Genomic DNA, 27,851 nt, shown 5'->3' with positions numbered 1-27,851 from the left:
CACATCTTCGGAACAGTGTTGTTATTTATTCCCAACAGAGCCACTTCCTTTTCATCATGTGTTTTTTAGTTTTAATCTATGGCAGGTCCTTATAAAGAAAGAGTCCAAAACAGCTACTGAACGTGGCTGTGGTCCAGCTGCCCTCATCCCAGATTCCCAGCATGCAGCATATCCCTTCTCAGGCAAGCATCTCCAGAGTTCCCATCCCTCTCTAACAACAACAAAACATGTTTATTGCACTCAGTGGATTTAGATCTGCATAATGTACCACGGGCTGCATATTGACATGTTTACTATCTACTGGATCAACTCAGTGGAGGGCTTGTCTGGCACACTGAAAAAAAACTTAGGGCTCTGAAAAAATTCCTTGAAGACACTAAAAGGTTGAATGATGTTAGGAAAAAGGAACTGAACTTAGGATAAAGCCAATCATCAGGTTTATAAGAAGCCTCTATCCTATATGACTGTCATTGCTCAGAAGAGAAGCAGAAGGACACAACTGAAAACAGAAGGAATGGTCTGAGAATGTGATGCCCATGCACTCTAGAAACAGGGGAAAGTATAACTTGAGACCTTAATATCTCTCTTCATTCTTACTCCTACAAATTGTGCATCTTTTAAGGAAGCCATCAGGACTATCATATAGCCCTTAAAAAAACTCTTTTAAGTGTTACTCAGTCATCACTGACCAGAGAGTCACTGCAGCCCACGGCCTGGGCCTAAGCCTTCTTTGTTCCTGTAGTTTCAATGACATGGAAGGCAAAGCTAGAAAGTCTGAGAAGGAACAGCTTAGCAACCACAATTTCCCTTCGAGCCCATGAAAAGTTTCAGTACAGTTGCACCATTTGCAGACGTAAGGAAAAAAAAAATTACTACTGAAGTCTCAGGATTCTTTAATTGCATACTCTGCAAAGAAGAAATTAAATGTGGAGTTCACAGAAATCAGTGGTTGGAGAGATTGCTTATGACACTTTACATTAACACAGGATTCCACCACCCACTGAGCTCTTGGTTTTGCCTCCGTAGTGACACTATGAATGAGATATATATTTTAGTGTCTTTAATGTACTTACACAACCTCCCACAAAATTTCTGTACTCTCTAAGCTCACCTATCCTGTATGTGTCACATCAATCACTAGATCTCTTCCCAGGGAAGCCAGCTTCTGTGTTACCTCTTGGGATGTCAGAACCAGTAACAAGGAGGGAACTAAATCTACATCACGATTCAAGCTGCTTCCCTACCCACTGAACTATTTCTCTTCACTGAATATGCTACATAAACCTCTTTACATTTACCAAGATTTTATGAAGCTACATCTCTCAAGGTGGGGAGGGGATAGATAAAAGGCACCCCACGACCCAGATAATGTCAATCATTTTAGATTTTGCTAAGCAAGACCATAATTGAATTTCAACTTCTGTATTTCCAGCACTAGCACAACGCTGCCATCTTTGGCTTTCAAAACATGAAAGGGAATACTCAAACCCAAACAAAACCCCACTGTTTCCATTTGAATATAAGTCCTGAGAACATTCTTCATAATATATCTAAGGCCAAGAAAGAGGGCTTGGGGTTTTTTTTCATTTAATTACAAGTTAAGCTTTGGAGGACAAAGCCAGACCACTACGATCTTCAAAACACTCACGGGACTGGAGATTATATTGCAATGTAGCTTGTAATTTCTGAGGATCATAACCTATTATCATTAATTTACCTCATACTACTCATCACTCCTATCAACCTTTTACAAAATTTTTTTTCACCCAGATTTGGAAGGAAAAAGTGGTGTCACAAGAGGCCAATCAAATTTGGTGCAAATACTTTAAAAGGCAACTAGATTCCCCTTCTCCACACACATTTTCCTTGTCTCCCACAGCCCTTAGAAAAATACACACATCCTACTCTAATCTCTTCTGCCACTCTACTAACTATATACTCCAAATCCAAGGGCCACTGTGTTACCACGCTGACCAGAACAAAACATTCACAAAAATAACACACAAAAGGGCGACAACCCACATCACAAACTCAAGCTGTCTCTGCCTTTTTGCTCTTGCAATTTTCAGCTCTCATTGGCTAAAGATATCTCTGGCATTGTTATTTTCCATGAACTTCCTCCAACTTCCCCCTAAGTTTACACAAATAAAATTTCAGAATAAATCACATTTTTGTCCCTCATCTCGCTTGGGTTCTCACTGCCAACATTTTACTTTGAATATCAACAGGAATAGCAGCTTAGCAAAAATGGAGCCAACAAAATGAACTGTATCCCTTTAATAACACTGATTGATGCCTTCTCTACACAGCTTACCAGAGCAAGGAGGTCTAGAATTAGCCCAGCTCACGTGAAAGCATCCTCATGACAAGTCATCCCCAAATTAATCCTTTCTGACCAAGGCTGCTCCGATACACCACATCCCTCAGGGGTTCCTGTGAAGCCACATCCATTACCTCCTGCTGCTGAAATAGCATATCAGTGCCTCGGCTGGCACAGATTCCGGCTCATCCCCATGGGTGCACAGGGCAGGAATGGAGGGAGGATAACATCCAGCCCAGAACCCCCAGCTATCAACGCCAGGAAAAGAAGCAGCAAACTTTTAACCCTGCTCTGTAGTGCCCAGGTTATGGGCAATGCCTGTGAGAGTCTCTGCTAACTGGAAGATGAACCTCATCAGCAAATTCCTCACCCATAAACACCCTGTAGGTGTGAACCACTGAAAGGCATTGTTTGAACCTTACCGTGGCTGGAGCTGGACACTCTAACCCCTGGCGAGCTGCTCCTGTGCATTTATAGGCAAGGGAAAGCTGCTAGAAACACCAGCTGAATGCAATTCCAGGAGCATTCCCTGCAACACTGCAGTCACACCCTGGTCGAGTTTGTGAGAAAATTGCCAAACAACAACAAAAACTGCAGAAGAAAGCGCAGGTAATGCCTAAATCGCTAAAGATGAGCCCCCTCCTCACAGGAGAGAGACTTCAAACCTCCGCACCTTTTCTCATCCCACACCATAACTTCCCTGACAGCATCACAAAATGAGCACGTGCCATTCTGCACAAAATATGTAACATACAAGTGAGTAGGTGGCACATTATGATCAATAACTATGAGAGTAAAACATTTTTTAATGGTGCTAATAATGTTTAAACCCAATGCCAGCAGCTTCAGTCTAATGCCTGCTAAAGCAAAAATGGAAGACTGAAATTACAAGCTGTTTATAACACTGAATTTATGTTTCACAATCTGTGATGACAATAGAGCTTAGCAAAAATTGTCTCTCCTGGGGACTGTTCTTTCCACCTTTAAAAAAAAAATAGTTGTGTGCACGATTTTATTTATTTGTTTTTAAAACAGTTGTCTGCACATCCAAGTGACTCAGCAACTGGCTGACAGAAACCTATGGGATATACACTTAGGTAGCTGGGATAAGCAGCCAAATTCTTCCAGAATGAAAATTCATCATGTGGCTGGGCTCAGCAACTCACATTTAGGAAGACTTGACCATGCCCTTAGTTGCCTGCCAGGTTGCCACCCTGCAGTAATCCAGGAAAGCTGTCACTCTTTAAAAGCTTTTGGGGAATTTGTTTAGTATTATTATTATTTTCCAAAAATGGCTGGATAATCAGGCCAGATCATTCAGGCTTCATTAGAAGCCAACTGACAAAAAAATATCATAACATACAATTGCATCCATAATGGTCAGCAAAGGATTTAATAGTGAGTCATAGATCCACAGAAAAATTACAAGTCTGATGCAATTACTCTTAACAATATGCAACACAGGGCCCTACTATGCTGTGCTAACCAGCTCTTAAGCAATCAAACACAGAAATCCCACATTCTCTGGCCTTCCACAGCAATGTTTCTGTTTTAACAAACTGAACGAAGACTTCCATTAGTCCCTTATTTCCAACAAAATAGAAATTGAACATGGTGCTAAAAAATTGATCTAACTGAACAGAAGAAAAAGTTAATGCTATCAAACTTCATTTAACAGAACACAGAGCTCTCCCACCCCTCCCTTCACATGGCAACTACACAGCTTAAAAATCACATGGGTCATGCTGTAACCTGCTTTCTCAAGGCAGTTAAAATATGACCAACTTGCAATTCCCAAAAAGGGCTTTAAAGGTATTAAATTACATATATGCAGGTGCTGTGGGGCTTTCCAGCCATGAGCTAACTAGACTGAAAAAAGAACCTTCCTCTCCAAACACAAGGTAAAACACATGGGCTGGCGCCAGAGACAAGGTAACACAGTTCAGGCCTTATCAACCAAAAACACTTGCACCAGAACACAATTTAAGGCAAATGCAAAGCAAAGCAGCTACACCAGGAGTTCCTATGTGAACTCGCTTTCCTGGTGAATTGGATGCTTCTGACTGGCTTTTATTATCACAAACCCAGCCCCAGCAAGGGAAGTGTCCTTTGTTCCACGAGGGCAGTGTTCACACGCTATTTATTGTCTCTGAGGCATCACAGCACAATAACCGTGGAAAAAGAGAACCAAACACCTCTGTGATACCACTCAAGGTGAGTCCCTCCTCAAACAAAACATCCTTAATGCACACAGGTGAGAAGCTGCCAGATAAACAAGGCTGAGCATGGGAAACCAGAGCTCTTTAGGCACAGTCAACCACTAGAACTCCGGGAATTTCATTTCTCTGAAAACACAAGGAAAGCTTGAGTATAGGATTTTCAACAATCTATGCACATGTTCTCATCAGCAATTGATTGAACCTCACTGTAAAACAGTAAAAATAAAAAATAAAATAATCTAAATATATATAACTTGTTAAAAAGAGAAGAGCCCACAGTGGTTTACTTCCAGCAGCTTACCACACTTACATCCAAGGTGACATTTCAGCCCATACTGTCTGTTTTACATTTACATACTGCCCAAGACACTGGATTTCCAAACTCAAACACAGTTTTAGACACTGCCTAGATGCACTGTGGGTGATGCACGATGCTGCAGTTCTGGTGAGCAGAACAGTTTGGGTATTTAACCAGCCAGGCTATGCTAAGTTCTATTGCTTGGCAACTGCAATTCCTGTCACCATATCCACTTTTATCTGGAATGGCAGAGCAAGCAGGAGAATTACTGTTCACCCTCTGGTAGGTGCTTCTGGAGAGCCTGGAGTGCAACAGGTTGCCCTGATGCATTTCTAACAAATTCCCCCGTGAGAAAGCAGTGGGTCCAACAGGGTGAGACAAATAAATCCATGGCACCTTTCATTCAGCAGCTCCTCATCAGGGATTACCACTCCACCCCCCTTCTCAGCCAAAACTGGGGGGAAGAGTGTTGCAAGAAGGGTGTTGCAAGACTTTGGGGGGAAGAGGATGCAGGAAATTGCAGGAGATGGGAGTAGGACAAACCAAGCAGCAATATCAAAGCTGGATGCTGCTCTAGGCACTCCCAACTGCAGGAACCTCCCCCCACTGGGATCTGCAGCAGCACAGATTTATTCCAGAAGGCAAATCAAGGCAATACCAAGATGGAGAGCTGTCTCCATCACTGTTTTTATCCTTTACCTTCTATACACACCCCTCTCCTACCTAAAGGCACAGATGAAGAACAAACAATCTGACTGTACCCAGCTCCATGGCACTATTTCACTATTTGTTCTGATCATGAAGGAGATAATGGAAAAAATCAGAAGAAATTTGAGTCAGAAAAGATGGATAACATGAAGGAGAGAAAAACAACTGAGTGAAGGTTTTGCTTTGTTTTTATAGTGGATATCTACAGAGGGATGTACACAAAACGAGATTTATCTCAGGCACACAACTTTAAAGTCATCATTAAAATTAGCTTGTTGCATTCACCAGGAAAAAGTGGATCTAAACATGCTTTTCTAGGTTTAACCTGAACTGATTCTTGAAATGCACCATTTTTGGAAAGATCACTACTTCAAAATATCTCATCCTCTCAAAAAGCAATTTTCATCTTAGGCAGGGGGACATGACACACAAGAAGTTTTCAGACTCAAATTTTCTCAACTGCAATAGAACTTAACTGCCATGACCTGGTTGATGGAATTAAAATAAAAATATCCTCCCTGGCGGAACTGTGGAGTGAGCAACTGCTGTCAAAAGTGGTTTAGCACTAGAACACCTGGAACCTCAGCCTGTGAGCAGGTGTGTTTCTTCGGTAAAGTATTAACAAATGTGCACTATTTAATATTTAAATTATTATAGAAAATATATTTATAATTAACCTATGGTAAGAAATCTTTCCTTAGAGAACTTTGATTAAAAATTAAACAGTGAACTTTATCCACTGCAACAGATGAAAGGAGGAACTAGACAAAGGGAAGCAAGAGAAACCACATGAACCCTGTAATACACTACTAAATATATAAACCTAAGTGACATATTGTTTAGTTTCATTGCATTCAGAAACCTTTGTATCATTATAACAATTCAGACACTTTACATTCTGCAAGACAGACAAAACAATATTAGCTGATCTCAATGACTGCCATCCCTCAAACAGAGAGACCACCCCAAAAAATGATTCTGAATATCTGATGAGAAGGAGACTGACACATGGGCAGAAGCTGCTCACAAGATTTGAGAATTGGGCTACATGACTGCATCACAGCAAACCTCTCTCTGGACCCAGACTACACTCAAAAAAGCTCTGGTGAGACTGTTTCCTTCGGACACAAGGAAGGTTTCTCCAAGCTCTGAAATCCCACAACTAATTATAGCACCCCACATCCTTCCCCACCATCATCAACAGCAAAACCAGCTGCCAATCTGGGAGGCAGAAGAATCTAATCTCCACTGTGCCACTACAGCCACCCCAAAAAAGGCATTCTTCTGCCTGTAGCTATGATTTGCCTGCCCAAACAACATGAAGTCCCATCAGCCAAGCAGCTCCTGCCAACACAAGCTGTGCTGCCGGGCGGGCGTTCGGTGGCACAACCGCGCCGGGTAACGGCGCCACATCCACGGCCAAACACAAAGCTTTAAACCCAGCCAGAGAAAGAAAAACTAAGTAAGGAGGGGGGAAAAGCACAGGTAAAAAGGATTTGGACAAGAACACCCTCCTTTCCAGCTGTCAGCTTGAAGGTGAACTGGTGTGGGAGCAGAGGTGACGGACAGCCCTCGGCCTCGCCTCACCCGTCTGACAGCTCGGCTGGCCCCGCGCCGCTGTTGTGAAAGAAAACCACGGTATTTGTGCAAGGCTAGTTGGTTCCATGTTAAGAAAACACATCTGAGCCGACAGTGCTTAGCTTTACCGCATGCCAGCTTCATTCAGCTTCAGAGTCAGAAACCAGGACTTGGTCTCATTGCCTCCACAGTTAACCAGCAATTTAGGACACAGACAAAGTCCTGAACTCGGAGCCACCCCCGACCTGTGAAAGGGCCACACTGCCTTTAACAGAAAACTTCCTAGCCCCCTTTGGAAAACATGAGTGCCTAAAGAAGGAGGTGCCTAAGTGACAGGAATGACTGTGTCGGGTAACACTGTGTAAAGACGTGTACAATGGAACAGATAAAAACAAAGAAATTCAAAGAAAGAGCCCGGGAAGCAATCTTTGTTTTGGTGTGAACTGGTGCACACCCATGCCCGAGAGGCGAGAAACAGGAATGGGTCTTCATGCAGACCGTTAATTTATTAAAATGTCACAACAAAAAGAGAATACTGTGACTAACAGACCCTGCGAGCTCCAGGCAGCTAAACCAAACCAAAGGATGATGGTTTATCAGAAAGGAAAGGCTGGTCAAAAGGAAGTAATGAAGCAGATATCCATCAAAGAACAAAAAGCAGGTCTGAGCACAGAGAAAGAAGAAGTAAGACTGCACCAGAACTTACAAATGAAGTGTAAAACATCAGACTTGGCAATCCTGCTGCCAAGGAATTATTTACCACACCACGATCAATATTACGATACACACAGAGACGAGTATTTTTATCTCAACCTCCATTTGACCCGGTGGGAGCTACAGACACTTTCTCACACTAATTCACATACTTCAAGGAGAGTCAAGATGGGAAAAAAAGAGTTGGAAGCATTTCAGGTTCTGTCTTATTTCAGCCCATTTTCACTGAATCATACCAAAACTATCTGAGGGAATAGTTAAGAATTGATTTGTGCTACCCAAGACCTGATCAGTAAAGCAAAATATTCAAGGATCACGGGAAGAGGTTTTGTTCATGCACTGAGCCAAATCCTGGTTGTGCTGTCAGTGCTTTCAAGTCTTTGCTCTTCCTTCGCTGCATCAAAAGCATCTCTTAAAAATTCCTCTGAAAAGCCTGGATAAGTGCCTGAACTTCCAAGATCTATTCTCTATAGCCTTGAGCAAGAGTGATGGGAAATAGGCTTTCCTTCTCAATGGCTACTTTTAAGTTGTTTTTTTATTTTTAAAAAAAAAAAAAAAAAAAAAAGCAACCACTACTAGACCTATTACAAATTTGGAAACTGCAGCTCAGAAAATAGGGAAGGAGGGGAAGGCAATGGAGGGAGGAAGAAGTCTGATTTTCAGACAATCAACTTGAAAAATCCTTACTTCAGTGAACTGGCAAATGATGTGTTAGACATCTTGCTTCTGAAACACAACCCCGCTAAAGGGAAAAGGGTTAATTATATCCCTTATGCTCCAGAGTATTTCAACAGGCTATGAATTATGTTCTTCTGAAGGGCAAGTTGTTCTTTTATTTATTGTTTATTTATTTATTGTTTAAAGCACAAACATAAACACGAAGTGTCCAACCCTAAGGTGGTGATTACCACTTTCACTTAAACAGAAATGCAGGGCTGCAGGCTTTCTCTGCTATAAACCTTTTAAACCTGTTCTGTTCCTCTGACATTTTCCCCCCTCACTCTTCTCTGATAGAGATCACAAAAACAACTAAGACATCTGACATACAGGAGAACATCCTGCTGATTAAGAGAAAACAAGAGCACATTACTCTTGAGAGGATACAAAGCATCACTTCCTAATGTGTTCTACTCTGTCAGCACAACAGGCATCTTGTCATTTCAAAGGGAAACTGGTCATATTGATTTTTCCAAAACACAAGTATTATACAAATATTATACATTTAATTGGTCTTAACAAAGTGCTCTTGTAGTGGGCATATCAACAGAGACCCTACAAGGCAAGATATAAGGTATCAAGGTGTGGCTGTGAGTATTTGAAGATCCTCTGGAAGTGGCAGCATTGGGAACTGCCAAGATCGCTCCTCATAAAGCTTCTTGCAGCTCCTTTAAACCTCAGTTCGACTGAGAGGTGTCTTTAAAGTGTGGCAACTCTTACTCCTGAATTCACAACACTCTGAACAAACATCATACTTTGCTGAAAACCAGTGTCCTTTCCACGCCTCACCAAATTTCAACCATGCAACTCAGTGTTCCATGTTTGCTCAACTTTTTCTAGAGGAAAGGAAAGTTCTTTACACCCTCTCAGAGCAATTTATTCCTCTCGTTGTTCCCTTGCAAAAGCCAGACCAACTGAATCAGCACCTCTGACTGGAAACCGCACACCCTGCCTGTCAGGAAGCCGGCAGGATTTTTTTTTTTTTGTCCTGTTTTGTTTACAAATTCAAAAACTGAGTTCTTCTCCGCAGGGTCAGCCATCCCTTCTTGTCCCCATTCCCAGTTTTCTACAATCCTAATTATGGCAACATTGAGGAAAATTTGTATATGCTTTCCAAGGAAAAGGTATATTTCTTTTTCTCTTGGTTCTTTATTTCTGTTTTAACACAGTATATCAGAGTGTACAGCCAGGACAAGTTTCAATGGTTCAAAGACCATCTGAAAAGTTAGGCAGAACACAGGTTGTTACTTCCCCTTTGAGAATACCCCTTCAGAAAAATTCTTTAAAATCAGAATTTTGTGAGGGATGCAGCAGAGGAGCATCCTCCCACCTCCTCTTAGTCCTCCAGGGAACTAAACTAAGTTCTCTCTTCCTGAAGTGATAATTCAAGGCTTCTTTATAGCTTGCTTCCAGTATAACTCAGAACAGTGTACATCCTCCCTTTAATTTCTTCCAACAAATCCCCTTTCAGCAGAATTTACTCTCACATATGCAACGTGGGCAGAGTCTAGTAATGTGACTTAATAGTTCCTAACCAAAGGAAAAAAAAAGGTTTTGCTAACAGTAAGTTCTAGGAAGGAAAAAAAGAAATTTTAAATCTTACCTGCACTTACCACAGTGTTTCTAATTAGTATCTGTCAAAAGAGCATTTCCATCACAAGAAAAGAACAAAGCTGCAGAATGACAGATGATTTGCCATTCATCAGAAGGTAATTGCAAACAACAACAGACACACAAAATGTTCTGCGTCCCACCCCTCTGCTGCCCCTGCATCCCCCCTCTGCCACTGTGCCTCGCTGCAGAGGAGCAGGTGCACAGCACCAGCACTGGGAGCACTGGGATTTCAGGGGAGAATGAATGGTCTGACCAAGCAACAAAAATACAGGTCAATGACAACTCCAGCACCGAGGAGACTAATGCAAACTAATCTTCAGCTTCTATCATTAGCCACTGAAGACACCTCTTCCCCCCACCTGGCTGCGGGGTGAGCGTGTTTCAGTGTGCGGATTATCATTCCTTGGAGGTAACTCAGCCGGCCGGACCATCACACACACACCTGTTCTCACTGCAGACATCCCTGTCCTGACACCCAGGGCAGCGTTGAGTTACTTCAGAGAGAGTCACTTCCACATTCCACCCTCAAACTCCCCTCCAAGAAGTGATCAGTCACTCTCAGCTTTCACACTTCAGTAATTTTGGAATCAACAGGAAATGGAGATCAATTGTGATTTTACTAACTCAATAGTGACTCATCATTCAACTCCCTGTAGCCTTCGAATTCATCTGTGAAGAGACGTGATAGCGAGGCCAAATTAAAAATAGCAAATCTGGCTCACTCACAATTAACACTCACTTGTCCATCAGATTTGCCCCGGATTGCGAAAGTTTTGGGATTCCGACATTCTGACGGTTTTGCGTCAGATCCCAAACGCACTCACGATGTGTCTTTCTCAACGCAACCAGGAAAAATAATCAATGGCAACATTTATTATATAAACCAACTGCACCACACCCTCTAACATCCATCCTCGCTCAATACCAACATGTCTAAATAAGAGTTAACTCTGCCCATCAGTGTCCCCAGCTACTGACAACGAATCTTCTATTCTTCGTATTATGAAAACACTCTCAAATCATTAATTTCTTTCTGCTTACACAACCTTCAAGCCAAAAAAAAAACCCCCACATTTGCATGAAATCGAAAGTCAATAAAAAACAATTATTTCATTTACAAAAATAGAAAATCATTTTATATAAACCACTTAAATGCATTCTTCTAAAAATAAACTTAATTACAAATCTAACATGAAACTGTAACAGCATATATTAGGGCAAATGCCTACTGTAATTTAAATAAAATAAAAATAGTAAGCATATAATTTACACCAAAAAAAAAGTTGGGACTGGTGAATTTGCTGTTCAGCGCTCTCTTGGAGCCACCCTTTGATGAAATGCTCAGAGAGCTTTTACTTTCAACAGCTACTTCTGCAGTGCCTCATTTCAGTTTATGCCAGTGGTTCAGTTCAACGAGCTCTTAATCCCAAATTAAAAAGGACTCCCTGCATAGAAACCTGTGAAACAGTAAGTGGGCAAGATCTGTGAACTCTAAACTTTTGAGAAACAATGACAAACTATTTTCTCTGTTTATTTTATTTTAATCATGCCTCTCCTTCACACTTGGAGTTTTAATTAAGTCTTAAAACCCAGATCTTCTGCATTTCAATTAAAATTCCATTTTCCATCCAAATAAAAAAATAACACAAATGAGAAGTAATCTACCAGAAAATACATCATTTGCCATTTTGTCACTTAAAAATGTGAAAATTAAGGATCTGAGCCAATGCATCCAAGGCATCTAATTATTTACATGAATTTGTAGAAACACATTGCTATTCACTAGCAAAAAGGTCTGTACTTTCAAAAATGGCTGTTTGTGAATCAGAGTTCTAACAGCTGTCAGTCACTAAAAACATCCAACTAAAAATATGCAAAATGAGATTCAAACTGTATTCAGAGCGAGCTCTTCCTGCTTGCCGCTGTAAGTCACTATGAAATCCATTTACTTCATCTCAATAAAAGAAAAAAAATACATACTAGTAGTGCTCTGAGGCCTTCACACTAAGGAATAAATAAACTTTGAGGGACAAATTGGATCAAATTCAAAACATTTTCACCAGAAGGTTGCAAAGCCACGTGATCCCATCCCCCTGGCACTTCCATGAGAACAGAGGGGAATGCACACAACCAGGGTGTGCAGGCATCCCAAATGCAGCATCCCTCCCTCCCCCTGCAAAAATCAGAAAACATGACATGGCAATTACATCCTCAGCCCCTTCACTCTCCCCTTCTCCCCACTAAACAGGATTCACCTCCTCCCACGTCAGCAGCCCTGGGAGAAGCTGCAAGGGCATTGAACACAAGCTCGAGGCACGAGACACCGGGAGCAGGGACGGTCATGCTGAGCTCAGAGCAGTGTTTTGGTCCTGCAGTGAACAAGGGCTGTGGCCACACGTGCAACACGCAGGGAACACTGAAGAGCTGCACACTCCTGTGAGCAGCTGCTCCTGAAGGAAGAGAAATCCCCTGGAATGAACAGAGAGCGTCCCAGCACATCCTCGCAGTGAGGCCGAGCCACGCTCAACCCACCTCAACTTCTGTCTCATTCTCGCTGCACATGACACCAGGTAATGCTCACAGCTGCCTGTGAAGACCTGGGTGTATTTTTAGTGCAATATACTATCTCCTTATCAGTCAGCTGATGCCAACACCCCCATCCTCACACTTCTGTTCAGAGTACAGTCATGGAACGCCTGGCAAGGAGCAGCTTCCCAGTGAAAGTGCTGTCACCTGGATGACAGAGCCACAGGAGCATCCCAAGTCACATCCCTGCTGCAGAAACTGAGCCTTTAACCACCCCCCAAGGACAGCACTTTCTGTATTTTACAAATGGGGAGGGAAATACAGACACCCGGAGGAGGAATACAATTTCTTCAATACTGGCAGCTCCCAAAGCACGAGATGTGATCGCTCCCTATTTTAGCATGCATGACTACCAATGCTCACACAAATTATCTGGTTCCTTTTAAAATCCAGTACTTAAAATTACAGTATTTAACTTGAGGCTTTTCTATCCAACTAGTGGATGGATAAAGGTGAATGCACCAGTAAAAACATCTTGCTACGCTTTATTTGCTCTTCATTAAAAGGAAGACCCCTGCTCTGAATTTATACTTTTCAAATCAATATTTAAACAAAATCAAATCTGGAAAGAAAAGCAAATGTGAACACAGCTATGCAGCATTGTGATACAGCATCTGATTCCCACATTCCAACTCTCTTTCCCTTCAACACTGCAATGTATTACAGACAAATTTAAAAATAAAGTCACTGATATCAACTACAAAGACACCAAGAAAATCCTCAGACAGCGTTGGCTTAGCCAGTGGAATGTGTAATTCTTGTCTACATACTATCACTTTCTTTCATGAAAAATACTGGAAATATCTTTTTGCCAGGTTAACCAACTCTGACTTCAATCTTGCTGACATTTCTTAAGTAGAGCTGAATAATTCCATTCATATGCAAATGGTACAATAAATCGTGAGTAGCAGCATTTGCAGCTCCCTCACAGAGATGAGCATTTACTCTCTCCAAGTCTCATCCACAGTGATGCACCCAAAATGGTATCGGGCCATAAAGGTAGAGCCCCAGCGATTTACAGAAGGAATATTTTCAGCCTTGATGTTGGCTGGGTTTTTTTTTTTTCACTTTGTGGGGTATTTTTAAATATTAAGGAGATGAAAGAATCGAGAACTGAGATTGCATCTGTTGCCATCACAATTTAACCACAGTCCATGTATTTATACAGTGGAATCTCCAAAATAACACTGCATCTGTTAAGATGACAGTGATTTTCCATGGGCTGCACTGTGCTGTAGCTGAGTTACTCTAAAGCTGTCGCTTTTGAAGTGCTGATTTCGATCCACCCCAAATTCTTTCTGTAATCTTCCTCAAACATGTTGAATTATAAAGCTGTTGTGTTCCTCAGTGTGGCTTGGGAACAACAAAACCCTCATACATCTCATCAGTGGGCATTTGGCACTGAAGCCTCACAGCTAGTGCAACATGTTTATTTAAACAATGAACTGCCCAAAGAGCTGCACAGCCCGTGTACAAACAGATGTGTGTTTCATGTGTGCTCTGCTGCAGCCCAGAACCTCCAGCACACACACTCCACTGCACTTCTCTGCCTGATTCCTGCAGGACAACAACTGCACTGACTTGGAAGAGCCTTTGCTCCTTCAGAACCACAACCCACCTAAGAATATCTAAGCTTGAATCTTAAAAGAGACTCTCGCACCAGAATGTGAACATTCGATATGTATGTCATGCCTCTTGTTGAGACAGTATAAATGAAAATATTTGTCCACGTAGTCAGCCTACTCCAATGTGACAAAAATATAAACATTTTATTAGCAGTCACACAAAAAAAGAAACAAACAAACCTTCAGTCACTCCCAGGCAGGACCCTGGAAGGCTCAAGTCAGTCTCCAACCAAGCCAAGTCTCAAGTTTGAAATAACAAACTTGCTTTTCTTACACCCCATTGCTACTCTTTTCTACAGGGACAACTGCAGAGACCCCAGCTCCACCAAGGACATAGCTGCAGGGAACACCAACATCACTTAATAACACAAAATCTCCATATCCAAGGCGCACAAGCAACAGGACTAACAACAGAGACCCTTTGACTTCTTGCATCCTCCTGCACATACAAGTGGTCACACGTCCTACTGGCCTTCAACTTCCCTCAGTCTCCCATCTTCAGGTCTGAGGAAGAGGAGCTCAGTGCACAGAGTAACAGAACTTATATTTATCTCTGAACACAGGTGGACATTCACTCATTCCATGCATCACGGGAGACACGGTGTTTGCAAGAGATCAATACATTTACATCCATCTCACAAACAAACAATGTGACAAAAGCTTCAGCCACAAGGAACTGCAAGGTGGTGTTAACTGCAACACAAGCTGCTTCATCCTGCTGGGGTTCAGAACAACCAGAGAGAAGTAACAGCTAATCCAGTAGATGAAGTCAGGCTCGATCACAATTCCTGTGGGCTCCCCCTTCTATCCAGTGGAACTCTGAACTCTTAAAAGTTTCCCTCATCACCCTGCTGAGTCTCTCTAAAGTTGGTTCTCAGCTAAAAGAAAGGTAGAACTACCTGAAAGCTTAAAAAAAAAAAAAACCAACCCATGCTATGTAAGTCCAGCAGTATTTTGGAGAACAAACCAAATCCCCAGTGGGACACATTGAATTTGACTAAGGAAGACTACAACCGAACTACACATCAAAAATCCCCAAAAGAGAAAAAAAGAACACAATAAAAGTAACTTCTGCCCTGGCAGAGCACAGGGACAGAGCAAACAAGGAATTTCCATTGCCATTTCGACTCTTCACACTTCAGCCAAGTGTTACTCCGAGGTCAGCTGAGCTGAGTGAACACGTGTCCGTTCCTACCATGCAGGGCTGGTTCCTCACTCCCTGCCCAACATGAACAGAGTGCACTCTTCAAACCTTCCAAGGCTGCTCTCACACAAACATACCAAGGGGATCTGAGAAGAGCAGCAGGGAAGTAAAAAGTACTACTTGTAGAAGGTCAAAATGTGGAGACAACTCCAAACTGAAGCCAATGGAAATAATAAGGAAAGTAGCTCAGTGAGATCCAGGATAAAGCCCTTCCCTGCAAGCACAAGCCAATTCTCTTGTAAGGAGTTGGTTATAGACAGTTTCCAGGGGCAGCTGTCACCAGATCTTTCTCCAAAATGCTGTATCCCTTTGACTAAGGCTTAAGGTTTGAACTATCCCACTCTATAAGAAGACCTTCCACTTTCAGAAAATCCTGCAATCATTTTTATGGCTGCTCTATCACACATCATTATGGGGGCTTTTTCCCCTATCCCATAAATTCCTTCGGGAGCTTGCTTCTCAAACATAATGAGCTGCCTGTCTACAGAATCAGGAAAATGAGCACTGAGTCAATTTATGTTTGGGGAAGCCGTTTCTGCATCCAAGAGACCTGGAATTCTCTTTCCCCACCAATAACGCTCTCCAAACACAATGGCTCAGCTCTTGCAAACTTTTCCTGGAAGACTTCTCAAGCTGAGTACCACGATCCACATGCAAATCAGACACTGGGTCCCATTAAGCACAAGCACCTTGCTAGAACAGCTCTTACAAACCCACAGCAATGCTAACAGAGAAGAGTAAATAAAACAAAGCGATGCCACCCTAACCTCAGCAACACACGGCAATCAGCAGACCCTTTCAACTGCTGTGCTTAAACTTTTCATCCCGTAAATGCTCTCCCTGTTTGAGTAGAAATGTGTCTGTAACTAAAAACAAAGGGAGCACCTTGGTCCTCCCTGCAGCTTCGTCTCATCTGTCTCACACAAGAACTGCCACTACACCACAGTTTGAAGATAATGATGTACTCTCACTGGAGAATCACACACTCAGCTGCAGTTACCTACTGTATTCCAGTAGTAACAAATGGGAGAGATACTTCAAAGAGCACATTATCCCAGTTCTAATTTATGCATGCTCCCTCTTACCATCAAGCCATTTATTTTAAACCTGTCAGATATACTTGTAACATAGCATCATGAATAATTTAAAAAGTAATCTGTATAAACCAAGTTTATAAACTTAACAGCAGGTACAGTACCTTTCATTCAAGCAGACTGCTCTCTGATAAAGTACAAGGGATCTTTGACTACTTCAGCGTGTATTCATTTCATGCATTCTGAACTTCAAAAAATTCTTCTTTCATGCTCCAATCAAACCCTCTGCTATTTGAACAGTATTGTGTAAGGAGCTCACTTAAATGAGTAGTGTAATAATTTGCAAATTGTTCATATTAAAGGAAAAAACTACAAAGCTGCTGGAAACAGTCAGTAAAAATGACCCATCACCAATTCAACAGCAGGGGATAACCACTTGTGTAAAGTTTGCCTCTGTCATTAAAAACTCTTAATATTTCCTGCATCTGCCTGATGCTGTCATTTTCTGACACTGCTCCCAGCACAGGCAGAAGGGATGTTCAACAAAGAACTCCAAAAAAAGCCCACCTGTTAAGAGAAAGTGTTTTGATCAGTTGATGCTCACACTTCCAAGTAAACAGAGCTATCTTTACAGCATGTAATGGCACCAATAAGGGGTTGGAGATAACATTCCCTGACCGGTCACAGAGCTATTGCAGCAACGTGTGCCTCGCTGGCAACACAGGCAAACAAACGCATTCGGCCAGGGGACCTGCCCCAAGCACACCTTCCCAAACCAAGGACTCACCAAAGCAGGACACACACACTGAACTTACAAACTATGGTGGCAAAGCACATACACGTGCAGTGTCACTGTTTACTGCTTTAAAAGATTCATTTGCACCACGTACACTTTTTTGAAGTCAGCAACGAAACAAAGTCTTAAAACCCAACCCGGTCAGCACTTCAGTGACAGTGGGAATTAGTGCTCTAAGCTATTATTAAAATGACTTTGTGCTGCTGCAAAAGTGGGCATTTGATATTCTCCCCAATTAGTTACTAGTGGATTGGTCCTCTAAAGGAATAAACTAAGTACTTCATTGGGGTGCAAGATCCATTCTCCTCAGACAGGTCAATGAAAATAGTCTCATTGAAAAATACTCTGGGAAGTCACTGAAATACACAAATGTTTCTTTCTGCTCATACCATCAAGTTTACCAAGAAAGAAACAGACTAACTGGAAATGAACAGGTCTGGATATTTCAAAATAAATAAATAAAATTCTGTTACATTAAAGTTTAGAAGTCATATGCAAATCAATCAGTAAATAAAGAAACAATTTTGCTTTTCAGCACATTTTAAACAATCTCGTGCCACAACAGCAACTTCCTGAGGATATCAACACTGAAGAAGTTAATTGGTGTCTTGCAAGATATCCTAAGGGAATGGCTCATGTTTTGCATTTGCAAAGGTTAGAAAGCAAAACTTTCAGTGATAAGGGCGAGTTAAACCTTCACAACACACCCGGGTTTGCCAGAATGCATCTCCTTAATTAATTAATAAGTCAAAGTGTTATCAAACTTAATGAGCAAAACCAACAAGTCCTGTCTAAAGGAACCAGAATCTATCTTTGAGCTTGAGGACTCGGTACAGCTGTTTGCAGAGCACAGAAACATATGAATGAACACTGTGTGCTGCTCATCCTTTGCCCGTCCTCAAAGTTTCTGTCAGACAGTTCTGGACACAAAAAAAGACAAATATAGTACTCCAGAAATCAGTCCAGATTGTACCTGTCATGACTTGGCTAACAGGGAAAAAAAAGCAGCCCAAAAAAACCACACACAAGACAGGCTGGCTAACAACCACCAATGTGTCTTCATCAACTGCTGTTTGTTGAGTTCTGCTTTTGTACAATAAAAAAAAAAAAATTAAAAAAAAAAAAGTGAAACTATTCTTTTATAAGTGGCTTTCATAAATCATAAAAACTAATCCAACTAACCTACACAAAGAAGCTGTCTATACAATTTACAGTGATAGAAAAATTATACATGTCAAATAGATCAAAATACTAAAACAGTATTTCTACCTTTCAAACACATCACTGCATTCCCAAAGTCTTTCTGCACACAAACTCTTAAAAGCAGCACGTTCCATTAGCACCAAAGCCCAGAAACCTTAAAAGCTCAGCTCTGTCAGGAAGATCCAAATTAAACTGCAACTACAAATCTGCAACAACTTTAATTATGAGACTCCCGAGACAATTACTTAAACTGCAGCTTTTTTTTAAATTTAGCATCCACAATAGTTTTCAATAATAAACTGCAGTTTACCCATTCCTATGTACGCAATCACACATAAATAAAAAACAGCTGCTACTTGATAACATCCGAAAGCATTTCCAAATGTGAAAGCTTTACACTGAGATCCAAGTAAGAATGTATTTAATTTCATAAACCAAAGTTCCAGGAATTTTTTCAGTTGCCATCAGCTTTTCAAGTACAATAATGCTCATGAAGTTCATTAATTTAACTACAGATAATTCAGATAAATACATTAACTTCTAAAAAATAATTTAATTCAGCACATTTTGTAAGTTATGAACTTTAGAGCCATTACAGATGATGAGCTAGATAAGTTGTTTGCTGTGTGGGATCACAAAGTTAACATCCAGTGTGAGAAAAACAGGTTTCCTGCATGTGTTATTGCCTCTCTCTCCTCTCTCTCTCTCAAAGTTCAGGACCATAAACAAACTTCTCTCCAGTGAAGTTTGCGGTAGCTCACAATTCACACAGATGGAATATACACACAATATAATTAATCATTTAACAAAACTGCCTCTTCTGCTCTCACTGAGAGAATCGTTCCAGTGATCACTGGTAAAATCTACCTCAGAGTAAAAAGAAAACAAAAATTACTGGGGAAGAGAAAAGGCATTAGTTAAACATGAACTGAAATTATCCTTTAAAGCTAATAGTTGCAGCCCTGAAATGGATTTTAATTTTAAATGTTAGATGCTTAAAAAAAAATTCTCCTCCAAGATCTCCTTAGTAAATTGCCAGTTTAGCAGAAAATTAAACAGGATTTGAAACAACTTTTCCCATGGTAACACATACTGTTAGAAATTAATTATTTACCAATGAAGACAGATTCAAAAATCATCACGTGGATGCTCTTTAACATTAGATTTTGTGTGTATCTTTCAAGATGAAAACAATTTCAGCATCACTGGCGTGTGCTTTAACTATACCCTAGAATTAGTTTGGAGGAAAAACACATCAGGGAAAAGCTGACATGAAAATTAACACAGTAGTTGATCATATCTGAGCAATTTCCCTATTAAACCAAATAAATCATGTCCTCTGTTGGGCTGAAGTCAATCTAATTGATCTGTCTTCTTGCTCTCGGCAGCCCCTTCCTTCCCTCACTTCTCAGAACACAAAAACTAAGTTAAATTTTCTTCACTTTACACACACAAAACCCCCCAGTGTTTCTCCCTCAAATGCTGGTTCAACACTGAAACTTCCAACACACCCTTTTTCCACACCCATCCCTCTGCTTCCTCACGTTCAACACATTTTGCCTGATATTAGCTAAGTCCCTTCCATTTCCTAACCCTCTCCGTTTCTGACTCACACAAGCCTTTGCTCCAGTTCTGGTTTGCAAACTAGAAGTCCAACCCAACACAATCAAAGAATGGTCCAAGTACTGCCTGGCTCACTCTCCCTGCCCGGGACTCCAGGCACCATCACTCCCCTCCTCTCCCCTTTCTGCTGCACGCCCCTGATGCCAATTCCTCACTGGCTCTGGCATTTTCTGCTCACAACCTCAATTACAGCAGGAATTATCCAACTCCCAGTCACCAACACTCCCTAACCACTGGGTGTACAGGAAAATGCTGATGCAAAAGCGAGGTGTGTGTAACGCCGACACTCAGCAGGTCATGAGGGCTTTACTAAGCAACCTGGGAGAGAGATTAAGCATCAGCATGAGCTACTGTTCATTATCAGAAACACAACATCCAGCCTGGATAGACAAACAAAAGCTCAGCGCTAACATGAGCAGACCCATCAAGATATCCATCAATCTGGAGTATTATCACACCTAAAACTATTATTTTCCTTCTAAGTGTTTAACCCGTTCCCTCCTAGACATTCCCTCTGTAAATACACAGAAGGCTGAAAATCAAAACCCCCATCATGCTCTAGGGAGAAAAGGAAGAAAACACCGTGTTTACGCCTCATCCTAAACCCACCCCCAGCATCAAACAGCCTCCAACAGTTGTAGCTTTACACATCAAACGCACGGGTACAGCACCACAAACTCTAGCTTAATGAAAGGTCTTCTCACTTCCATTTTTGTGCCGTTCTAACTCAATCTCAGGGAATTCTCGGCATTTTTTAATGACTTTTTCTGAATCGGAAGCTCTCCACTGAAGCTACCTGCATTTTAAAGAGGTTTCTGTCACATAACTACACACACATTTTATATAATTTAGCATTAAAGGGATGGGTCTCTCCCCTCCAGTTGTAACTCCTTTGTATTCCTATTTAGGAATGCCTTGCTTGTTTGACCGAAAATGGAAGTGCCTTTTAGCTATGACACAGTATATATGAAAAACAAATAAAAATTAAGATTAATCTTCCTTCCACTATTGTGGGGAGAGAGAAGAATATGAAGAGATGTAAAACATCTGCTCTGGAGATCATTTTTCCCCCTAACAGCAAAATTCTTTCAGCAATAACTCGTGAAAACAAAGGCTATTAAACTGTAAACTACAAAGACAATCGATTAGAGGCAGTATTCAGCTAAGACAAGTTTTTCAGCGTATCTTTCCATATTTAAATGCCTGGATCTTCTTCAGAAGATATTTCATTCAGGATGTTCATTTTAGGTAAGTGGTAACCACAAACACTTCAGAGGACTAGAACCTAAAATCCTAACATACTCTTCCTGCATTACTTCATTGCCAGAGCTGGGTGAGCATTTTTATTTCAAGGTACTTTGTACCAGGTACGACAAGGAAAACAATTCTAAGTGTGTATCCTAGCAGTTTAAGAATGCACCAAATCTCCTCCTCCTCCTGCTCTGTTTCTCCACGCTACTGGATCCTTTGTAAGCCCTTCCCTGAAGAAGGGCACGGGGGTTTTGTTTTTAAACCTAAAGATTAATCTTCCCTCTTGAAAACAGCTCAAGCCAGAAAGTTCAACTCATGGAAGTAAGACTGCAGCTCTTCAGCCCTGGCCGGCCCAAAAGCCTACACTGGGCCTTAATTTGAAAGGAGTTAACAGGCATTTACTGCCTAACGAAACATAATTATTACTTAACATGCATTACAGGCTCCGTCTATGTGCTTCTTGCTCACTTATCTTTTTTTGTGTACTCAGCCTCACTGTCAGTGCATCCAAAGAACTTCCCTTTCTTTTCAATCTGAAACCACTACTTTTAGAAAAGCCCTCCTGCCTCCTGAATTCTTTCCCTTTACATTTAAAATGGAGAAATTTGATCTCCTCGTTCCTTCCCTCCAACAACGCGTATCTTTCTGAAAGGGAGAGGCACGCAACAACAGCTCCAGGAGTGTATTGAAAAATACACGGCAGAAGAAATTAAAGCATCAGGATGCAGTACAGGAACATCCCTGTTTCTGCAGACGCTGAAGGAGAGGGAGCACTGTTTAAAATGGTTGGGCTCAAAGGCACATTTACCATCTCTCCGTCTACAGAGATACTCCAGGAAACAAGGGAAGGCTAATTTCATGCAAGAGATCCTCAATCCAGCGTGAGCCCGACATACCAGGAGAAAACCGATCAGCCCCGGGATTAATCCGGCGATGATTGCAGTGTAATCAATGGCAGCGCAGCCCTCCCTGCCCCCTCGATTCCCCCTGCGCCCGAGAGGGGCGGGCACTGCAACACAATCACAGGTTGGAAACGCACGAAAACAAAGTCGGGGCTCTGGCAGCTCCCGAGCGAGGCGGGCGGCCGCGGGGATGGGCTGAGGATCCGCGGCAGGAGGGAGCCGGGCCCCGCGCCACGATCGCGATCCGCGTTCTCCCGGTGCTCCCGGGGAAGCGGCTCGCACGCTGCTCCAGCCCCGGCGCTGCGTGCAACACGGCCGCTCAGAAAAATGCATCACCCCTAAGATCGCAGCCCGTTCGGCCATCAAACCTTTCTATAGAACCACAAACGTAAAGCGTCAATGTGCGAATTAATTCTTTTTTTTTTTTTTAAATTAACGGCAGCCTGTGACCTTTAGATTGCGGGATGCCGCCGTAATTCCGCACCCCGCGCACAGCGAGTGGAACCCCTCCTCGGCGGTAAAGCGGCAATAAAAGGCAAGGCGTTCATTTCCAGGAATTCCTCACTCACTACGGCAGGTTATTGCATACGGCCTCTAAATATTGACAGAGATCAAGCTCCTTCCATGCGGGGAAAGCGAGCGGAGTCCTTCCCAGCCCTGCGAGTGTTTACTACGCAGCTCGCAGCCCTGGCTGCGGCGTCTGAGCGCTGCCCCGCGCTCGGGGGAGACACAAAGGAGGGGCACGGCCCCCTCCGCCGGGCTCGGGGCTGCGGCGCTGCCGACCCGTGTGTACCAGCAGGCAGCCGCCTCCCGGGAAGGAAGGCGGGCATGGCAGGGAGGGAGACGCGCAGCCCCGGGTTGTTAAACGTGCTCGAGGAGCAGACGCGTAACAGTAGGAAAACACGCAGAGCCCCGCGGGCAGGGGCGAGACCCGCTCGGCGCCGCGGCGGGAAACGGCGCGAGCCCCGGGAGCCCCCCTCAGAGCCACGGGCAGGGAGCCCCTCACACCGAGCCCGGTACGAACAGGGAGCCCTCACAACCCCCCCAAGGACAGGGAGCCCCTCGCACACAGCCCAGACACGCAGGGAAGCCCCTCACGCACAGACACACACGGAGAGGGAGCCCCTCGCACAGGGAACCCCCTCACACACAGAGGGAACCCCTTCACACACACAGGGAACCCTTTCGGCAGCCCCCACACACACACACAGGGAGCCCCTCACACACACACACCCAAACACAGGGAGCCCCTCACGCATCCACACACGCAGCGAGGCCCCCCCATCACCAGCCCACTCACACACATTCATACAGGGACCCCCCCTCACATACACGCACAACACCCACATAAACACACACACGCACATTCACAGAATAACCCCCCACACACACACACAGAGGAAGCCCCCCACACACACAGGGACCCCCTCACGCCCCCCCAAACACACACAGGCAGCCGCCGCCCTCGCCCCTTCCCCGGCAGCCCCTCACTCAGGGGCTCCCTCACGGCGGGGTCCCTCGCCGCACCCCGGGGCGCGCACTGTACTCACTTTCCCCATTTGTTGGCCACAGACAAAGTGCGGCGAAGACGAGCAGGAACCCCCAGACGACGGCGAGGGACCCTCCTCCAGCGCCAGACTTCATTCCTCTTTCTTTAATTGGACAAAATCCCCCTTTCCGAAAACAAAACAAAGCAAAAAGAAGTCCAAAATTGTTCGCTTTCTTTCCTCTCCCCGTCCTCTAAAAATAACGAGCGGCGGAGGAGCAGCGGGGCAGGGTAAATAAATCCACGTTGCCTCAAGAAATGAAGGGAAAAAAAAAAAAAAAAGCCACGACCCTTCGGAGCGGCAAACCGGAGGGTTGTTGAGGTCCCTGGGTGTTGATCTTCCGGAGCAACCACACCAAAAATACACAGATATTCACGATGTATTAACGGCAACAACAACAAGGCATGGAAGCCCCGGGGCGACGCTGTCTCCGGGGCGGCGGGGCGGGCTCGGGGCGGCGGGCGGGGGGCGCCGCCGTCTCCCCTCAGCGCTGGCTGCGGTAGTACATCGTGCACAGGAGCAGCAAACACGAGGCACATCGGGGCTGGCAGTCGGCATCTTCAACCTCCATTTTCAAACACCGCACACACGCACACACACAGAGACACAAAAACTGGGAGGGCCGCGGAGGGAGGGGAAGGGGGGGGCGCGACCCAGACAATCCTATTACAAAACAACAACAGCTCCGCCGTCCCCCCGCGCGGGGACGGGGCTGCCCCGGCGGGATCCCCGCGGCTCCGCTCCCCGCTCCGCCGGGGAGGGTGGGGGGGACACCCCACGCACAACCACCACCCACAACAACACCGCCGCCGCCACCACGAGTCCGGCTGCCTGCAGAGGCTCGAAATGCAGAATTTGGGTCGAAAATGAATTAAAAAGGCTTCCCCCCTACTCCTCCTCTTCCTCTCCTCGGCGCGGCTGCCACAAGCTCCTTCTCCAAAAAAAAAAAAAAAAAGGAAAAAAAAAAGAAAGAAAAAAAAGGAAAAAAAAGCCGAATCCAGGACACACACACAAAGCAGCAGCAGCGGCAGCAGCAGCAGCAGCAGCGGGGCGAGCGGAGCGCTCAGCACCCCGCCTCCTCCCCCCGCAGCTCTCCTCTTCGCATCCCTCCGAGCCGCCTTGCCATCGCGGCGGGGGCGGGGGGGAGGAGGACGACGACAACAACAACAACAACAAAAACCACCCAGCGAATTTGTAAATCCTTTTCCTTTTGTTTTTTTTTTTTTTTTTCCTTTCCTCCCTTTCCTCCTCTTTTCCCTCCTCCTCTGGGTGCGCGCGCGCTGCGAACCTTCCCCTGGCGCTGCCCAGCCCAAGGCAGGGGGAGGGGGATCCGGGAGAGGTGTGGGGGTGTGGGTGTGTGTATGTGTGTGTGAGTGTGAGCAGGGGGGGCTGCCGGGGGCGAGCAAGGCGATCCGGTTTGCTGAAGGTCAAACCCCAGGAGCTTGTTGCGAAGGGTCTGTAATTCCTCCGGGGAGGGAACGGGGCGGGGAGGGAGACGGGGGGGAAGGGTCTGCTGCTCTGCTGCTCCTCCCGATTAATTCGGAGCTCGCTTGCAGCAGGGTTCGCAGCGCTCTGCTGCCGCGTCTGCCCCCCTCCCCCCCCAATCCTCCTCCTCCTCCTTCTCCTCCGCGCTGCCTCCCTGTGCACGACGGAGAGTGAGCGCTGGTAAACAAGAGCTCGGCGTCGCTCCGCCGGCGCTTCTCCGCTCTGCGGCCGCGCGGGGATGGGGCACGCGCCCGCCTTCCCTTCCCCTTCCCTTCCCTTCCCTTCCCTTCCCTTCCCTTCCCTTCCCTTCCCTTCCCTTCCCTTCCCTTCCCTTCCCTTCCCTTCCCTTCCCTTCCCTTCCCTTCCCTTCCCTTCCCTTCCGCGCGCGCTCCCGCTGCCCCCCCCCGCGGGCTCCCCTCGCCCAGGCGGCGGCGCCGGCGGCGCGCGCGGAGGCGGCGGCGGCGCGAGCGAGCGCCGAGAAAAACCCGGAGCGGAGCGGGACCGGGAAGATGCTGCGCCTCGGGATGCTGCGGGGCCGCCGCTGCTCCTGCCTCTGCCCCGGCCTTCTCTAACGGGGAAACGGGAGAAGGAGAGCTGGTGGATGCGCAGCGAGCATCCTGCGGGGAGGCGGGAGAGCCCACGAGCGAGCCCTGCCAGTGGAAATGCTGCTGTATTCCTGACAAATTAAATAAATACATAAATAAATAAATAAAACATATAAAAAAGGTAGGGATGGGGTTAGGAGGAAGGAGAAATCCACAGCTGTGATTTTTACATGGCATGTTTATTTATTTACGGCATTTAATGGAAGCTGCTCCTCCGTTTCATACTGAGAGCAGGGCCAAGGGCCAACCCTGGAGTGCTGCTCCCAGAGATGCAGGTCAGGAGCGAAGGACAGGGATGCCAAGGCTTGGCCCAGTGCAGGGGACAAGACACGTCCCCATCCACACTCACCATCCTCCCCTAGTGTGCTCACCATCCCCATCCAAGCCTCCAACATGGTCACTCCATTTCCCAGCTGTTCACTCGTATCCCTCAATGACATTGGACACCCAGCCCCAAATGATGGGGACTTGGGCTGAGTTGAAGCAGGAGAGGTTTGGGCTTTTCAGAATCAGAAGACATGGGCCATGTTCCCGCTGTTTCACCGGAGCTCGTAGTAGCCATGCTGCGTGGCATATGGGTGTCCTGAGTAATCACAGATTTGTTGCAATATTTTGGCATGGGGAGATAGCAAAATGATGCTGGAGTATAAGAAAGCAGACATCTGCGAGCATTAGCTATATTCTAGGCTATTGGTTGTTGTTTTTTTTTTTTTTTAAGAAGTACATTAAGAAATTTGCAAATGTCACATTATTAATGCAAATGTCAAAATTAAGTTTTTACATTTAAACCTGAATTCTTCTTTAGCGTCTTGTATTACAATATCCTTCAGCGATGCTACCCCATCATTTCCAACAACCTTGTACTGTACATGTTTTTCTTCTTCTGGTTTTTCAACCCATTCTTCTACCGTTTGCCTTATGAGAATGGTCTTGTGGTCTGAGTTATTCATCAACTCTTGTACCCCTTAGGAAAGATGGAAAGGTTCAGTTCTGTGTCACAGAATTTGAAGGGAGGATCATCACTGAGTACAACGGGGCCAGGATTGCCACACGAGCACACCTATGCAGAATTCTGTCAGTAATTCAAGAATAACTCAAAACTATGTGCAACAACCCTCCCAAGATTCCCTATAGGAAAATCAGGCATTTTCACCTGAAACCATCCTGGACTGCCATGTATGTGTCTATTGTAGATTTTATCAACCACACACAGGCTCTCATGTCCTCAAATTGAACCAGAGAGATCTTCATGTGCCATAAATTTTTACTGCTGCTGGGTACAGCTGTGGCTGCTACGGGCGCTGGTTCTGAGCAGAACAAGTGTCCTTTCTGTGCGTGTCATGGCATTGATGCAGCATAAATTGTAATGTCTTATTTACCAATTAATGTATTGTTGTGTAAAGGCAAAGCTGAAGTGGGAACTGCTTGTCTATCCTTCATCATTCTGCTGTCATAAGGAACTTTTATTTTTGTCAAATAGCCTTTCTTTCACTACTTTGGCAAATAGGGTAAGTCGTGGACAAGCCCGTTATACTGGGTGACGTACAGGCAGAGAGCAGAAAGATGTGCTGTGTCCCCAAAGAGCTTCCAGTCTCATGTAAGCACAGTCTTACAGGTGTTGTAATGTAGTTTGTTTCTGGAATCTGTTGGATTCTTTTGAAAAGTTTTTTTAAAAATTTATCATAACAGCACATTGTTGAACGGGAGGCATTTGCACTGCTCTCCATCCTCCTCAGCTGCTGATGTGAAATTCATACTTTGTAATTATCTGTCTGGATTCTGCCAGGATGTCTTTACCTTTTATTCTGTGGAGGTATGAGGG

General features: G+C 44.4%; 1 protein-coding gene across 2 annotated transcripts in view; it reads right to left on the bottom strand.

Moving 5' to 3' along the window:
• IGF1R (insulin like growth factor 1 receptor) overlaps positions 1-24,239 on the bottom strand; it is a 170,805-nt gene extending 146,566 nt beyond the window's left edge. Inside the window, exon 1 of one of the 2 annotated variants that reach the window (XM_054641934.2) lies at positions 23,943-24,239. In XM_054641934.2, the coding sequence (XP_054497909.1) occupies positions 23,943-24,036 (94 nt within the window). In that variant the 5' untranslated portion in view covers positions 24,037-24,239. The remainder of the gene's footprint in view (positions 1-23,942) is intronic. The other variant, XM_054641935.2, reaches the window with a different exon arrangement.
• Positions 24,240-27,851: the final 3,612 nt, after the last annotated feature.

This window comes from Agelaius phoeniceus, chromosome 13 (assembly GCF_051311805.1).
Source record: "Agelaius phoeniceus isolate bAgePho1 chromosome 13, bAgePho1.hap1, whole genome shotgun sequence".
NCBI lineage: Eukaryota > Metazoa > Chordata > Aves > Passeriformes > Icteridae > Agelaius > Agelaius phoeniceus.
The sequence above is the reverse complement of the archived record's forward strand: the minus strand, read 5'-3'. Positions and strand labels throughout refer to the sequence as shown.